The 16,256-nt window shown below is 45.3% G+C and overlaps 1 protein-coding gene across 1 annotated transcript in view; it reads right to left on the reverse strand.

The window, feature by feature from the left end:
• Positions 1–11,598, reverse strand: part of LOC142251748 (uncharacterized) — a 21,065-nt gene extending 9,467 nt beyond the window's left edge. Inside the window, exons 1-3 of the mRNA XM_075324798.1 lie at positions 11,522–11,598; positions 5,244–5,698; positions 581–932 (exon numbers count right to left, since the gene is read on the reverse strand). Of these exons, the coding sequence (XP_075180913.1) occupies positions 581–932; positions 5,244–5,698; positions 11,522–11,598 (884 nt within the window). The remainder of the gene's footprint in view (positions 1–580; positions 933–5,243; positions 5,699–11,521) is intronic.
• Positions 11,599–16,256: the final 4,658 nt, after the last annotated feature.

The raw sequence follows: 16,256 nt of genomic DNA on the forward strand, positions 1-16,256 counted from the left end.
GGGAGGTGCAGTTGTAGTAGGTGGTGCAGTTGTAGTTGGTGGTGCTGTTGTAGTAGGAGGTGCAGCTGTAGTAAGAGGTGCAGTTGTAGTGAGAGGAGCAGGTGTAGTGGGAGATGCAGTTGTGGTAGGAGGTGCAGTTGTAGTGGGAGTTGCAGTTGTAGTAGGAGGTGCAGTTGTAGTGGGAGGTGCAGTTGTAGTGGGAGGTGCAGTTGTAATGAGAGGTGCAGTAGTAGTTGACGGTAAAGTTGTAGTAGGTGGTGCAGTTGTAGTGAAAGGACCAGTTGTAGTGAGAGATGGAGTTGTAGTGGGAGGTACTGTTGTAGTGGGAGGTGCAGTTGTAGTGAGAGGTGCAGTAGTAGTTGGCAGTACAGTTGTAGTAGGAGGTGCAGTTGTAGTTGGAGATACAGTTATAGTGGGAGGTGCAGTTGTAATGAGAGGTGCAGTTGTAGTTGGAGGTACAGTTGTAGTAGGTGGTGCAGTTGTAGTGGGAGGTGCAGCTGTAGTGGGAGGTGCAGTTGTTGTGGGAGGTGCATTAGTAGTTGGAGGTGCTGTTGTAGTGGGAGGAGCAGTTGTAGTAAATGGTGCACTTGTAGTGGGAGGTGCAGTTGTAGTGGGAGGTGCAGTTGTAGTGTGAGGTGCAGTTGTAGTAGGAGGTGCAGTTGTAGTAGGAGGTGCAGTTGTAGTGAGAGGTGCAGTTGTAGTGAGAGGTGCAGTTGTAGTGGGAGGTGCAGTTGTAGTAAGGGGTGCAGTTGTAGTGGGAGGAGCAGTTGTAGTGGGAGGTGCAGTTGTAGTAAGAGGTGCAGTTGTAGTGGGAGGAGCAGTTGTAGTGGGAGGTGCAGTTGTAGTGGGAGGTGCAGTTGTAGTAGGAGGTGAAGTTGTGGTAAGAGGTGCAGTTGTGGTGGGAGGTGCTGTTGTGGGAGGTGCAGTAGTAGTAGGTGGTGCAGTTGTAGTGGGAGGAGCAGTTGTGGTGGGAGGAGCAGTTGTAGTGGCAGGAGCAGTTGTAGTGGGAGATGCAGTTGTAGTGGGAGGTGCAGTTGTAGTGGGAGATGCAGTTGTAGTGGGAGGTGCAGTTGTAGTGGGAGGTGCAGTTGTAGTAGGAGGTGCAGTTGTAGTAGGAGGTGCTGTTGTGGTAAGAGGTGCAGTTGTGGCAGTTACAGTAGTAGTAGGTGGTGCAGTTGTAGTGAGAGGTGCAGTTGTAGTGGGAGGTGCAGTTGTAGTAGGAGGTGCAGTTGTAGTGGGAGGAGCAGTTGTGGGAGGTGCAGTTGTAGTGGGAGGTGCAGTTGGAGTAGGAGGTGCAGTTGTAGTAGGAGGTGCAGTTGTGGTAAGAGGTGCAGTTGTGGTAAGAGGTGCAGTTGTAGTGGGATTAGCAGTTGTAGTGGGAGGTGCAGTAGTAGTAGGTGGTGCAGTTGTAGTGGGAGGTGCAGTTGTAGTTGGTGGTGCCGTTGTAGTGGGAGGAGCAGTTGTAGTAGGTGGTGCAGTTGTGGAAGGAGCAGTTGTAGTGAGAGGTGCAGTTGAAGTTGGAGGTACTGTTGTAGTGGGAGGTGCAGTTGTAGTGAGAGGTGCAGTAGTATTTGGAAGTACAGATGTAGTAGGTGGTGCAGTTGTAGTAGGAGGTGCAGTTGTAGTGGGCGGAGCAGTTGTAGTGGGAGGAGCAGTTGTAGTAGGAGGTGCAGTTGCAGTGGGAGGTGCAGTTGTAGTGAGAGATGCAGTTGTAGTGGGAAGTACTGTTGTAGTGGGAGGTGCAGTTGTAGTGAGAGGTGCAGTAGTAGTTGGAGGTACAGATGTAGTAGGTGGTGCAATTGTAGTGGGAGGTGCAGTTGTAGTGGGCGGAGCAGTTGTAGTGAGAGGAGCAGTTGTAGTAGGAGGTGCAGTTGTAGTGGGAGGTGCAGTTGTAGTAGGAGGTACAGTTGTGGTAGGAGGTGCAGTTGTAGTAGGAGGTGCAGTTGTAATGAGAGGTGCAATAGTAGTTGGAGGTACAGTTGTAGTAGGTGGTGCAGTTGTAGTGGGAGGTGCAGCTGTAGTGGGAGGTGCAGTTGTGGTGGGAGGTGCAGTTGTAGTGGGAGGTGCAGTTGTAGTGGGAGGTGCAGTTGTAGTGAGAGGTGCAGTAGTAGTTGGAGGTGATGTTGTAGTGGGAGGTGCAGTTGTAATTGGTGGTGCAGTTGTAGTGGGAGGAGCAGTTGTAGTAAGTTGTGCAGTTGTAGTTGGAGGTGCAGTTGTAGTGGGAAGAGCAGTTGTAGTAGGAGGTGCAGTTGTAGTAGGAGGTGCAGTTGTAGTAGGAGGTGCAGTTGTAGTAGGAGGTGCAGTAGTAGTGGGAGGTGCAGTTGTAGTGGGAGCAGCAGTTGTGGTGGGAGGTGCAGTTGTAATGGGAGGTGCAGTTGTAGTAGGAGGTGCAGTTGTAGTGAGAGGTGCAGTTGTAGTGGGAGGTGCAGTTGTAGTGGGAGGTGCAGTTGTAGTAAGGGGTGCAGTTGTAGTGGGAGGAGCAGTTGTAGTGGGAGGTGCAGTTGTAGTGGGAGGAGCAGTTCTAGTGGGAGGTGCAGTTGTAGTGGGAGCTGCAGTTGTAGTAGGAGGTGCAGTTGTAGTAGGAGGTGAAGTTGTGGTAACAGGTGCAGTTGTGGTAGGAGGTGCTGTTGTGGGAGGTGTAGTAGTAGGTGGTGCAGTTGTAGTGGGAGTAGCAGTTGTAGTAAGTGGTGCAGTTGTAGTGGGAGGTGCAGTAGTAGTTGGAGGTGCTGTTGTAGTGGGAGGTGCAGTTGTAATTGGTGGTGCAGTTGTAGTGGGAGGAGCAGTTGTAGTAAGTGGTGCAGTTGTAGTGGGCGGAGCAGTTGTAGTGGGAGGTGCAGTTGTAGTAGAAGGTGCAGTTGTAGTAGGAGGTGCAATTGTAGTAGGAGGTGCAGTAGTAGTGGGAGGTGCAGTAGTAGTGGGAGCAGCAGTTGTGGTGGGAGGTGCAGTTGTAGTGGGAGGTGTAGTTGTAGTAGGAGGTGCAGTAGTAGTGGGAGGTGCAGTTGTAGTGGGAGGAGCAGTTGTGGTGGAAGTTGCAGTTGTAGTGGCAGGTGCAAATGTAGTGGGAGGTGCAGTTGTAGTGGGAGGTGCAGCTGTAGTGGGAGGTGCAGTTGTGGTGGGAGGTGCAGTTGTAGTGGGAGGTGCAGTAGTAGTTGGAGGTGCTGTTGTAGTGGGAGGTGCAGTTGTAATTGGTGGTGCAGTTGTAGTGGGAGGAGCCGTTGTAGTAAGTGGTGCAGTTGTAGTGGGAGGTGCAGTTGTAGTGGGCGGAGCAGTTGTAGTGGGAGGTGCAGTTGTAGTAGGAGGTGCAGTTGTAGTAGGAGGTGCAGTAGTAGTGGGAGGTGCAGTTGTAGTGGGAGCAGCAGTTGTGGTGGGAGGTGCAGTTGTAGTGGGAGGTGCAGTTGTAGTAGGAGGTGCAGTTGTAGTGAGAGGTGCAGTTGTAGTGGGAAGTGCAGTTGTAGTGGGAGGTGCAGTTGTAGTAAGGGGTGTAGTAGTGGGAGGAGCAGTTGTAGTGGGAGGTGCAGTTGTATTAAGAGGTGCAGTTGTGGTGGGAGGTGCTGTTGTGGGAGGTGCAGTAGTAGTAGGTGGTGCAGTTGTAGTGGGAGGAGCAGTTGTGGTCGGACGTGCAGTTGTAGTGGCAGGAGCAGTTGTTGTGGGAGGTGCAGTTGTAGTGGAAGGTGCAGTTGTAGTGGGAGGTGCAGTTGTAGTGGGAGGTGCAGTTGTAGTGGGAGGTGCAGTTGTAGTGGGAGGTGCAGTTGTAGTAGGAGGTGCAGTTGTAATAGGAGGTGCAGTTGTAGTAGGAGGTGCAGTTGTGGTAAGAGGTGCAGTTGTGGTGGGAGGTGCAGTTGTGGCAGGTGCAGTAGTAGTAGGTGGTACAGTTGTAGTGGGAGGAGCAGCAGTTGTAGTGGGAGGTGCAGTTGTAGTGGGTGGTGCAGTTGTTGTGGGAATTGCAGTTGTAGTGGGAGGTGCAGTTGTAGTGGGAGCAGCAGTTGTGGTGGGAGGTGCAGTTGTAGTGAGAGGTCCAGTTGTGGTGGGAGGTGCAGTTGTAGTGGGAGGAGCAGTTGTAGTGGGAGGTGCAATTGTAGTGGGAGGTGCGGTTGTAGTAGGAGGTGCAGTTGTATTAGGAGGTGCAGTTGTAGTGGGCGGAGCAGTTGTAGTGGGAGGAGCAGTTGTAGAAGGAGGTGCAGTTGTAATTGGAGGAGCAGTTGTAGTGAGAGGTGCAGTTGTAGTAGGAGGTGCAGTTGCAGTAGGAGGTGCAGTAGTAGTGGAAGGTGCAGTTGTAGTGGGAGCAGCAGTTGTGGTAGAAGCTGCAGTTGTAGTGGGAGGTGCAGTTGTAGTAAGAGGTGCAGTTGTAGTAGGAGGTGCAGTTGTAGTGGGCGGAGCAGTTGTAGTGGGAGGAGCAGTTGTAGAAGGCGGTGCAGTTGTAGTGGGAGGAGCAGTTGTAGTGAGAGGTGCAGTTGTAGTAGGAGGTGCAGTTGCAGTAGGAGGTGCAGTAGTAGTGGAAGGTGCAGTTGTAGTGGGAGCAGCAGTTGTGGTGGAAGCTGCAGTTGTAGTGGGAGGTGCAGTTGTAGTCGGAGGTGCAGTTGTAGTGAGAGGTGCAGTTGTAGTGGGAGGTGCAGTTGTAGTGGGAGTTTCAGTTGTAGTAAGGGGTGCAGTTGTAGTGGGAGGAGCAGTTGTAGTGGGAGGTGCAGTTGTAGTAAGAGGTGCAGTTGTAGTGGGAGGAGCAGTTGTAGTGGGAGGTGCAGTTGTAGTGGGAGGTGCAGTTGTAGAGGGAGGTGCAGTTGTGGTAAGAGGTGCAGTTGTGAGAGGTGCTGTTGTGGGAGGTGCAGTAGTAGTAGGTGGTTCAGTTGTAGTGGGAGGAGCAGTTGTTGTGGGAGGTGCAGTTGTAGTGGCAGGAGCAGTTGTAGTGGGAGGTACAGTAGTAGTGGGAGGTGCAGTTGAAGTGGAAGGTGCAGTTGTAGTGGGAGATGCAGTTGTAGTGGGAGGTGCAGTTGTAGTGGGAGGTGCAGTTGTAGTAGGAGGTGCAGTTGTAGTTGGAGGTTCAGTTGTGGTAAGAGGTGCAGTTGTGGTGGGAGGTGCAGTTGTGGCAGGTGCAGTAGTAGTAAGTGGTGCAGTTGTAGTGGGAGGAGCAGTTGTAGTAGGAGGTGCAGTTGTAGTGGGAGGTGCAGTTGTTGTGGGAGGTGCAGTTGTAGTGGGAGGTGCAGTTGTAGTGGGAGCAGCAGTTGTAGTGGGAGGTGCAGGTTTAGTGGGAGGTCCAGTTGTAGTAGCAGGTGCAGTTGTAGTGGGAGGTGCAGTAGTAGTGGGAGGTGCAGTTGTAGTGGGAGCTGCAGTTGTGGTGGGAGGTGCAGTTGTAGTGGGAGGAGCAGTTGTAGTGGGAGGTGCAATTGTAGTGGGAGGTGCAGTTGTAGTGGGAGGTGCAGTTGTAGTAGGAGGTGCAGTTGTAGTGAGTGGTGCAGTTGTAGTAGGAGGTGCAGTTGTAGTGGGAGGTACAGTTGTAGTGGGAGGTGCAGTAGTAGTGGGAGGTGCAGTAGTAGTGCGAGGTGCTGTTGTAGTGGGAGGTGCAGTTGTAGTGGGAGGTGCAGTTGTAGTGGGAGGTGCTGTTGTAGTGGGAGGTGCAGTTGTAGTGGGAGGAGCAGTTGTTGGAGGTGTAGTTGTAGTGGGAGGTGCAGTTGTGGTGGGAGAAGCAGTTGTAGTGGGAGGTGCACTTGTGGTGGGAGGAGCAGTTGTAGTGGGAGGTGCAGTTGTAGTGGGAGCAGCAGTTGTGGGAGGTGCAGTTGTAGTGGGAGGTGCAGATGTAGTGGGAGGAGCAGTTGTAGTGGGAGGTGCAGTTGTGGTGGGAGGTGCAGTTGCGGTGGGAGCTGCAGTTGTGGTGGGAGCTGCAGTTGTGGTTGGAGCTGCAGTTGTGGTTGGAGCTGCAGTTGTGGTGGGAGGTGCAGTTGTGGTTGGAGCTGCAGTTGTGGTGGGAGGTGCAGTTGTGGTTGGAGCTGCAGTTGTGGTTGGAGCTGCGGTTGTGGTTGGAGCTGCAGTTGTGGTTGAAGCTGCAGTTGTGGTGGGAGGTGCAGTTGTGGTGGGAGCTGCAGTTGTGGTGGGAAGTGCAGTTGTGGTGGAAGGTGCAGTTGTGGTTGGAGCTGCAGTTGTGGTTGGAGCTGCAGTTGTGGTTGAAGCTGCAGTTGTGGTGGGAGGTGCAGTTGTGATTGAAGCTGCAGTTGTCGTGGGAGGTGCAGTTGTGGTGGGAGGTGCAGTTGTGGGAGCTGCAGTTGTGGTTGGAGATGCAGTTGTGGTGGGAGGTGCAGTTGTGGTTGGAGCTGCAGTTGTGGTGGGAGGTGCAGTTGTGGTTGGAGCTGCAGTTGTGGTGGGAGGTGCAGTTGTGGTTGAAGCTGCAGTTGTGGTTGAAGCTGCAGTTGTCGTGGGAGGTGCAGTTGTGGTGGAAGGTGCAGTTGTGGGAGCTGCAGTTGTGGTGGGAGCTGCAGTTGTGGTTGGAGCTGCAGTTGTGGTGGGAGGTGCAGTTGTGGTTGGAGCTGCAGTTGTTTTTGGAACTGCAGTTGTGGTTGAAGCTGCAGTTGTGGTGGGAGGTGCAGTTGTGGTTAGAGCTGCAGTTGTGGTTGGAGGTGCAGTTGTAGTGGGAGGTGCAGTTGTAGTGGGAGGTGCAGTAGTAGCTGGAGGTTCAGTTGTGGTGGGAGCTGCAGTTGTGGTGGGAGCTGCAGTTGTGGTGGGAGGTGCAGTTGTGGTGGGAAGTGCAGTTGTGGTGGGAGCTGCAGTTGTGGTTGGAGCTGCAGTTGTGGTTGGAGCTGCAGTTGTGGTGGGAGGTGCAGTTGTGGTTGGAGCTGCAGTTGTGGTTGCAGCTGCAGTTGTCGTGGGAGGTGCAGTTGTGGTATGAGCTGCAGTTGTGGGAGGTGCAGTTGTGGTTGAAGCTGCAGTTGTGTTTGGAGCTGCAGTTGTGGTTGGAGCTGCAGTTGTGGTTGGAGCTGCAGTTGTGGTTGGAGCTGCAGTTGTGGTTGGAGCTGCAGTTACGGTGAGAGGTGCAGTTGTGGTTGTAGCTGCAGTTGTGGTTGGAGGTGCAGTTGTAGTGGGAGGTGCAGTTGTAGTGGGAGGTTCAGTAGTAGTGGGAGGTTCAGTTGTGGTGGGAGCTGCAGTTGTGGTGGGAGGTGCAGTTGTGGTGGGAGGTGCAGTTGTTGTTGGAGCTGCACTTGTGGTGGGAGGTGCGGTTGTGGTTGGAGCTGCAGTTGTGGTTGGAGCTGCAGTTGTGGGAGGTGCAGTTGGGGTTGGAGCTGCAGTTGTGGTGGGAGGTGCAGTTGTGGTTGGAGCTGCAGTTGTGGTGGGAGCTGCAGTTGTGGTTGGAGCTGCAGTTGTGGTTGGAGCTGCAGTTGTGGTGGGAGGTGCAGTTGTGATTGGAGCTGCAGTTGTGGTGGGAAGTGCAGTTGTGGTTGGAGCTGCAGTTGTGGTGGGAGGTGCAGTTGTGGTGGGAGGTGCAGTAGTTGTTTGTACTAAATTTGGAGTTGTAGTTGCAGTCATATTTGTAGCTGCAGGTTTTGTTACTGTTGTGGTATTCAGAGGTTTAGTAGTAGATTTTCCTGTTGTAGTTCCTGTAGTCCCAGTATCTGTTTGCGCTTCACAAACGGTTAGAGCTGAAATAGTAATTTAATAGAAGACAGTAGAATTGAGCTTTAAAAATATTATTTTCACATATGTTACATATTCTTCTCTGTATTATGTAACTTGTTGTTACCTACTTTCCACTTTTGTAACTAAAGATGGCCTTAAGTGTCATTTTCTGCTGATGGCACCACAAAATATCATTTGGAATCCTTTAGATCATTCATAGGGCGGCACTCTGTATAAGCAATGTGTCCTGCATTATGTAGTACATGATGCTCAAGTATATAAACACTTACTGTATGTAATAAGCAGGACCGTTAAGTCACTATTTACAGCAGTAGAGGGGGGTCCCTCCTTTATGATGTCCATACACTCCTATATGGTGCTGAAAATAATCAGGGGTCTCCCACTTGTGGCACAGAACACGTGACTTTTTTCACTGTTGGGCACTGGCCTTCCTTGCATTACAGTTGTGTTTTGTGCGATAGTTTTTGATAGATCCAAATTGAGTTCACATGGTGTCAGGATTTGCCACTAAACGTATATGTAGAGATTTCCAGAGAAAATGTTTCTTGTATTCCACCATAGAACTAAAATATCAAACTTTCAGCAATCAATCTAATTATGAACCTTTCTATAGAACTTTTTACTCTCAAGAATTCTTTGAATATGGAATTTGGTTGTAGGCTTGTCGGAAGAGGTGAGTCTTCAGGTTCCTTTTGAAGCTTGTCAAGGTAGGCAAGAGTTTGATATGTTGTGGCAGAGCATTCCAGAGTATAGGGGAAGCACAGGAGAAATCTTGGATGCGATGGTGGGAAGAGGAGATGAGAGGGAAGTAGCGAAGGAGATCTTTGGAGGATAGAAGGTTACGTGCAGGTAAGTACTGGGAGACTAGGTCACAGATGTAGGTAGGAGACAGGTTCAGCATGGGTTTGTAGGTTAGGGTTACAGTTTTGAACTGGAGTTGTTGGGCAATGGGAAGCCAGTGAAGGGATTGGCAGAGAGGAGAGTTCGAGGAGCAGTGGGGGGACAGGTGGATTAGTCGAGCAGCATAGTTTAGAATAGATTGTAGGGGTGCAAGACTAATAGAAGGAAGGCCACAGAGCAGTAGGTTGCAACAAATCTAAAAAGTGGGGAAAAGTTGTGTGTACTTGTATTAAGCTGGACTAAAATTTGGCATCAAAAAGTGAAAATCGCTATGAAATGCAATAATTGACTGTTGGTTTGGGGTCAATCTTAATTCCCTAGATCTTAATTCCTAGAAGAAGGGGTGTGCTTGCTGTAGTGGGTGGGTGGATTAACCCTGTCCAGGTACATTGTTACAAAGCTGCTTTAATATTGGGATTCGAAGAAATGGCAATTGTACTCGAGTCATAAAATTGATATGGACTAGGAATGAAGAGATAGACTGAGTAGGTGGCCATCTGGGATGCCACTGTAACAGAGGTCACAATTCACAAATGGCAAACAACTATGATGCTGAACCTCAGGAGCCAAGAGCAAGAGGGGCACAAGGATCTCTTGTCAAATGCCAGCAAAACCCTTGAAAAGTCCCATCACAACCTCTGTGTGGCCAGATGAGATGAGCGTATTCCTTGTAGGACAACCAAATTCTACTTGAATTTTACAAAAGAATCCAATTCTCCAAAATCTAATTTTTTTGATTTGTGATATCGTCAAAATTGTTCATCTCAATTGTGAACAAATCTGCCAACATTCAAATTTTGTAATTCGCTTCAATGTGAACAGGAAATTTAATTTCCATTGTCAGGGTCATCTCATCTCATGATGCTGAGGGTCATCTCATCATCATGATGATTATGATGAATTCTGGGCGCCCAAATTTAAGAAAGACATCGATATATTAGAGCAAGTCCAGAGAAAAGCAACCAAGATGGTAGAAGGTCTGCAAACCATGTCATATGAAGAACGGCTAAAAGAACTAGGGATTTTTAGTTTGAAAAAGAGAAGGCTGAGAGGAGACTTAATAGCGGTTTACAAATATCTGAAAGGAAGTAACAGTGCAGAGGGAATTACCATATTCTCATTAGAACAAGGAAGTATTAAAAGCAATGGGATGAAACTAAAAGGAAGGAGATTCAGATTAGACATTAGGAAAAAACTTTCTGACAGTGAGGGCAGTCAGGGAGTGGAACAGGCGACCACAGGAGGTAGTGAGCTCTCCAGCAATGGAAATGTTCAAGCGGAAACTGGATAAACATATAGCTGGGATGAGTTAGGAAAGCCTTCACTTGCAAGAGGTTGGACCCGATGGCCCTTGAGATCCCTTCCAACTCTACCATTCTATGATTCCAAAATTCTATGATTCTAAGAAGCAGTCGCGAAACGACACTAGAATGGTGTGAGAGGGATGTGGTATGTCCCTTGGAGTATTTTTTTCTTACAGTGCCTTGTAAAAGTATGCTTCCTCCCTTGGTTTTTTACCTATTTTGTTACATTAAATTATTTATGTGTTATACATCAGCACTAAATAGTCTAAGTTGGGGAACTGAAGTGAGAAAAATCTAGACAAAAATTCAATTCATGGGATAAATAAAATAAAAATTGCTGTGTGCATATCTATTCAACCCTTTTGCTGACAGACCAATCCCAATCATTTGAGGATTTGTTGTTTCAAGTAGAAAAGTAATAAAGGACACATTTGCTTTATGAAGAAATTGGTAAAGATCCGGCTTCAAAAGCAGATTGGAAAACTAACATTTATTCAAAAAACATCTTTTAAAAACACACGTTTAAAAACTATTTTCCCTAAGATGTATAACTCTTACATATTTCAGACCCTAGTGGGTCCTTAATTACCTATTAAGGACCCACTAGGGTCTTAAATGCGTAAGAGCTATGCATCTGGACTCACTAGGGTGTGAAACGTGTAGGGGCTATGAATCAGGACCCACTAGAGTCTGAAATGCGCAAGGGCTATGCGTCTGGACTCACTAGGTATAAGACGCGTAAGGGCTATTTACCTGGACCCACTAGGATCTGAAACGTATTAGGGCTATACATCTGGACCCACTAGGGTCTGAAACGCGTAAGGGCTATGCTTCCGGACCTATTAGGGTCTGAAACACGTAAGAGCTATGCATCGGAACCCACTAGGATCTGCAGCGCATAAGGGCTATGCATCCGGACCCACTAGGGTCTGAAACACGTAAGGGCTATGCATTCGGACCTTCTAGGTTCTGAAACATGTAAGGTATATGCATACAGACCTACTTGTATCTGAAGCGCGTAAGGGCAAGCCATCGGACCCACTAGGGTCTGAAACATGTAAGGGCTATGCATCTGGACCTGCTAGGATCTGAAATGCGTAAGGTCTATGCATCTGGACCTACTAGGGTCTGAAACATGTAAGCGCTATTCATCGAAACCCACTAGGGTCTAAAACGCATAAGGTGTATGCATCCAGATATATTAGAGTCTGAAACGCTTAAGGGATTTGCATCCGGACTCACTAGGGTCTGAAACACATTAGAGCTATGCATCCCGACCTACTAGAGTCTCAAGCGCGTAAGGTCTATGCATCCAGACTTACTAGGGTCTGAAACATGTAAGGGCTCTGCATCTGGACCACTAGGGTCTGAAATGCATAAAGGCTATGTATCTGGACCACTAGGGTCTGAAATGCTTAAGGGCTGTGCATCTGGACCCACTAGGGTCTGAAATGCCTAAGGACTATTCATTCTTATGGAAAATAAGTTTTTAATGTTTGTTTTTTAAAGATTTTTTTGAATAAATTTTAGTTTTTTTTACCTGCTTTTGGAGCTGGTGCTGGATCTTTACCATTTTTTTCATTGCACTTCATCCTGGGTGTGCCATCTTGGAATTTCTATTTACCCATGAGGACCCTTTAAAAGCAGTTATATGGGAGACTGTAAACTTTTTTTCTCTTTTTCTCACATTTACATTATACTAATCCTCAGGGACCAAGAATGTGAGGTGGATTTTGAAATCCATCAGTTTGTCATCGAGAGATCGAGCCTCACCCATGATGACCCAGATTGTTAGAAATGTGGAAGTGTCAAGCAGCTGCTGATAAGAAGAATGTTTTAATATCTGCTATGACACCTCCCCGGCCATTTTACGCTCAACTTGTTATAAGGTGGAGGTCACTGCTCTATTGAGGTTCTTCAGATCCATTTACCAAAACTTTGAGATCCTACAGGCAAACATATAAACTATTTCCTTATGGAATGATGGAATTGATATGACACATTGTAGAACTGACCATCCGATGAGTCGTGCATCCACACGGGTGGAGAGGTTGAAGGTGCACCAAGCACTGGTGCCAAAGGAGCTCAACGTCTTACGTAAGAAGACACAAGTACTATCTATACAAAACATATTAGTTTTTGCTCCTCATAAGAAGGCTTCAGTTTCACTTCATGTTTTTGTGTTTACAGGGAGTCTCCATGAAAGAGGCTTTCACTAATTGGAGAATCTAGAAAGCCATAAATAATTAATGTAGCTTTGATAAGTCACTTAATTATATGTTACAGATTGTGCCAGAATATTCAGAGGAAGAATAAGAGCAGCAGCATCTGCCAGGTAGGACGTGCAGCCTCCAGATTCGTGGGATTGTGCATTTTGGAAGGGTTTTTGGTCTTGAGGTGCAAATATGGGATCTGGTCTCCCACTCTTTAGTGCGCCCCGGGTGTTTGGTGTTCACATTTACAGCCAGAAAACGTTCTTTACTTATCCTCTAGGTCCAGTTATTTGGACGGTCTCTAATTGCTAGAATATGAGGCCATTCCTGCTCAATAAAATGTCTCGTCACTATGAACATGATGGTGAACAGGTCTTTCCACCTATCGTGTTCATTGAGCAGCAGCAAAATGCTACTGATTCATTCAGCTCTCACCAGTTTTCACCATACATACTACATTATTAAATAGATCATTAAGACTTGATGAGGCTGGTGTACGTATTTTGAAGATCCACTGCACAAATCGTTTTGAAACTCCCTTTTATTTTATATTCCAGTTTTGAGTTCTATTTTAGCAGGAGTCGCACAATTCTAATTTTCATTTCAGGATTTTGCCTCTAGTTAGATGTGGATTTTCAAATCAAGTACACCGGCCTTATCAGGTCTAAAAATCAACTCAATAATATATGCAGTTTGTATTATGCAATCTAATGACGCTTTAAAGAGGGGCTGAAACAGCATTTTAAGAGAACATGTTGACCGTTAAAACTATCTAAAATTTCAAAACAAAAGCAGGTTCCTACACGCCCATACACATGGAGGTTTGTAACCCAGAGAGAAGCTTCAGTTCAGTGTAGGTTGCCAGTATATGAGATATGCCTTGACGTGGCTACTGGGCAGATTTAGAAATGGCCATTTTTGTATGCTAAATATCTCAATTTTTCCTAGATTTCCTTAAGCAGTAATGCATGTCTATATTCATTGATTGCATGATTTAGCATTTCAACAGTGCAATTGTCCTTTTTGTTATTATAGGTCATGTTCAGTTTTGGACCTGTTCAGACTGCATTTTGGGAGTGCCGTCAGTCTTTTGTCTATCTAAAATTTCAGTCATTTCTCAAAAAAATCTTACTATAAAGGATGAAATTTAATAATAACAAATAATGGCATAAAAATATGTATTTCCTTTGGGATTTTAGCTTTCTGATTGATATTTATGCAGAAGGGTCATGCCTTATGACTGTGCACCCCTCCCCCATTGGCCACAAGTGATTTTATTCTCTAGTAGCAGGTTCCTACATGCCTATACACATGGAGGTTTGTAACCCAGAGAGAGGCTTCAGTTCAGTGTAGGTTGCCAGTATATGAGATATGCCTTGACGTGGTTACTGGGCAGATATAGAAATGGCCATTTTTGTGCTAAATATCTCATTTTTTCCAAGATTTCCTTAAGCAGTAATGGATATCTATATTCATTGTTTGCATGATTTAGTATTTCAGAGTGCAACTGTCCTTTTTGTTATTATATGTCATATTCTGTTTTGCACCTGTTCACACTGCATTTTGGGGGTGCCGTCAGTCTTTTTGTCTATCTAAAACTTCAGACATTTCTCAAAAAAAATCTTACTATAAAAGATTACATTTACTACTACTACTACTACTACTACTACTACTACTAATAATAATAATAATAATAATAATACATTATGACATACAAATATGTATTTCCTTAAGTTATTTTTAATTTTGTCATTACTATTCATGGAGTGATTATTTATTTTGTTCTTGTTTTATTTTTTTATTTTGACATTCCTATTCCATGCAGGTATTATTTCTTGTGTTCTTGTTTTATTTATTTATTTATTTACTTATTTTGTCATTGATATTGATGCAGGTATTATTTTTTGTGTTCTTGGTTTTTTTTGTCACCCATAAAAAAATCCTCCACTTTAAAAATCTTGAGTCTTTGGGTCATTTGTTGAGTCGCTGGTGAACAGTTTTCTCCACAATCTCATTGACCTACATCCTATAAAAAAAATGTTTTTTTTTTTCTTATCCTTTATAATATGATAGTATGTTATGTTTTTGAGAATGAAGAAGAAATGCTCACCAAATACAAATATATATTGGTCCTCATTTGTATTATTTTTATATTATATATTTGATATGCCCTTAGAAAATATATTTTATTGTCTATTTGTAGTTATTGTCAGATTTAAAAATGTACTGAAGAAATTTTTAAATAAAAAAATCCAACCATCTTCACTGCTTACATTATTTTTTTAAATCATATCTAAATCTTATCTCTTTGACAAATTGGATCCTAAATAACTGTAATGCCAACGTCTTAGATTTAGTTGATAATATCAAAGTAACATTAAGGACAAAACTAATTTTTTTAAAGTTATTTTAACAATTAAAATGATTTTTAAATTAGAATATAAAATAAATGCAACTTGTATGGTACTTACCACTTAGTAAAATGAGGAAGAAGAAGAGAAAAAGCCCATAGGGCCTCGTTCTGCTCCCCATGGTGCCTATCACTTAGTCCTGTGTCTTGAAGATGCAGATAGAGAATATGCCAAACTCATAGAAATAGGCAATACAGTCTTTATATAGTCTTTGTGAAGGGATGATAAACAATGCCTGATGTGTCACATCACAAAAATCTCACACTCGGACAACCCTTATCATATTCAGTAGATGGATCGATTCACTTAAGCAAAGTATTTAAGCAATTTTGAGCTCCCTTCGAAATATATTATTTGCCTTCCTCATGTGACTCATCGGATTCTTCCCATTGTTATCTATCAGGTCTCAATGTCCTCCGGACTATAATGATATTCAATTGTTAATTATCTTCTGATTAGAGGTTAGAGATAAGAAAGACACTTGTAATATCATGAATATAATCTTTATTGACACTAATAAAATCTATGAAAAAGATGTGGTAGTTCTAACGGGCATGAAGCCTACTATCCAAGAAAGACACTTAAGCATTGACACTTTTTGAAATGGGTGAATGTTGGCCACAACTTTCTTAGAAATCCAACACAAAAATTAAGAAATAAAATATATCCATAGCAATTGCAAGTTAGTAAAGGCTTTTCTGGGCCTATTTTATATCTTTTCATTGGGTTAAGAAGTCTTAGCCAGGGAATTGTTAACTACTTACTTGTGATTCCCGGCGCCGATCTCTGTTGGCAGAGCAGTCATAAACTGCCACTGTTGGTAATTCTGCCGCTTCAGTTCAACAGAGTGGAATCGTCTTTCAGGCTACGCTGCTCATGGGATGGGACTGCCAACATCATGCAGATTGACAGCCGGTTTCCTGCAAATAAACAGTGGGTAGCTAGCTGTCAATCAGTCATCAGCAGTCACACCGAGTGGAAGAGTAGCTGGTGCTCTGTTGACATGACATCACCAGAAGCCACGGGATTGCCAGCAAGAGAGGTCCATGACCATTCTGATCATCACTAGGCATAACATGTGCATATACATATTTAGTATAAGCAGTTCCCAAAAGCATATACAGTTAGGTCCAGAAATATTTGGACAGTGACACAAGTTTTGTTTTTTTAGCTGTTTACAAAGACATGTTCAGAAATACAATTATATATATAATATGGGCTGAAAGTGCACACTCCCAGCTGCAATATGAGAGTTTTCACATCCAAATCGGAGAAAGGATTTAGGAATCATAGCTCTGTAATGCATAGCCTCCTCTTTTTCAAGGAACCAAAAGTAATTGGACAAGGGACTCTAAGGGCTGCAATTAACTCTGAAGGCGTCTCCCTCGTTAACCTGTAATCAATTAAGTAGTTAAAAGGTCTGGGGTTGATTACAGGTGTGTGGTTTTGCATTTGGAAGCTGTTGCTGTGACCAGACAACATGCGGTCTAAGGAACTCTCAATTGAGGTGAAGCAGAACATCCTGAGGCTGAAAAAAGAAAAAATCCATCAGAGAGATATCAGACATGCTTGGAGTAGCAAAATCAACAGTCGGGTACATTCTGAGAAAAAAGGAATTGACTGGTGAGCTTGGGAACTCAAAAAGGCCTGGGCGTCCACGGATGACAACAGTGGTGGATGATCGCCGCATACTTTCTTTGGTGAAGAAGAACCCGTTCACAACATCAACTGAAGTCCAGAACACTCTCAGTGAAGTAGGTGTATCTGTCTCTAAGTCAACAGTAAAGAGAAGACTCCATGAAAGTAAATAC

This window comes from Anomaloglossus baeobatrachus, chromosome 9, assembly GCF_048569485.1.
Source record: "Anomaloglossus baeobatrachus isolate aAnoBae1 chromosome 9, aAnoBae1.hap1, whole genome shotgun sequence".
In the NCBI taxonomy this organism is placed as follows: Eukaryota; Metazoa; Chordata; class Amphibia; order Anura; family Aromobatidae; genus Anomaloglossus; species Anomaloglossus baeobatrachus.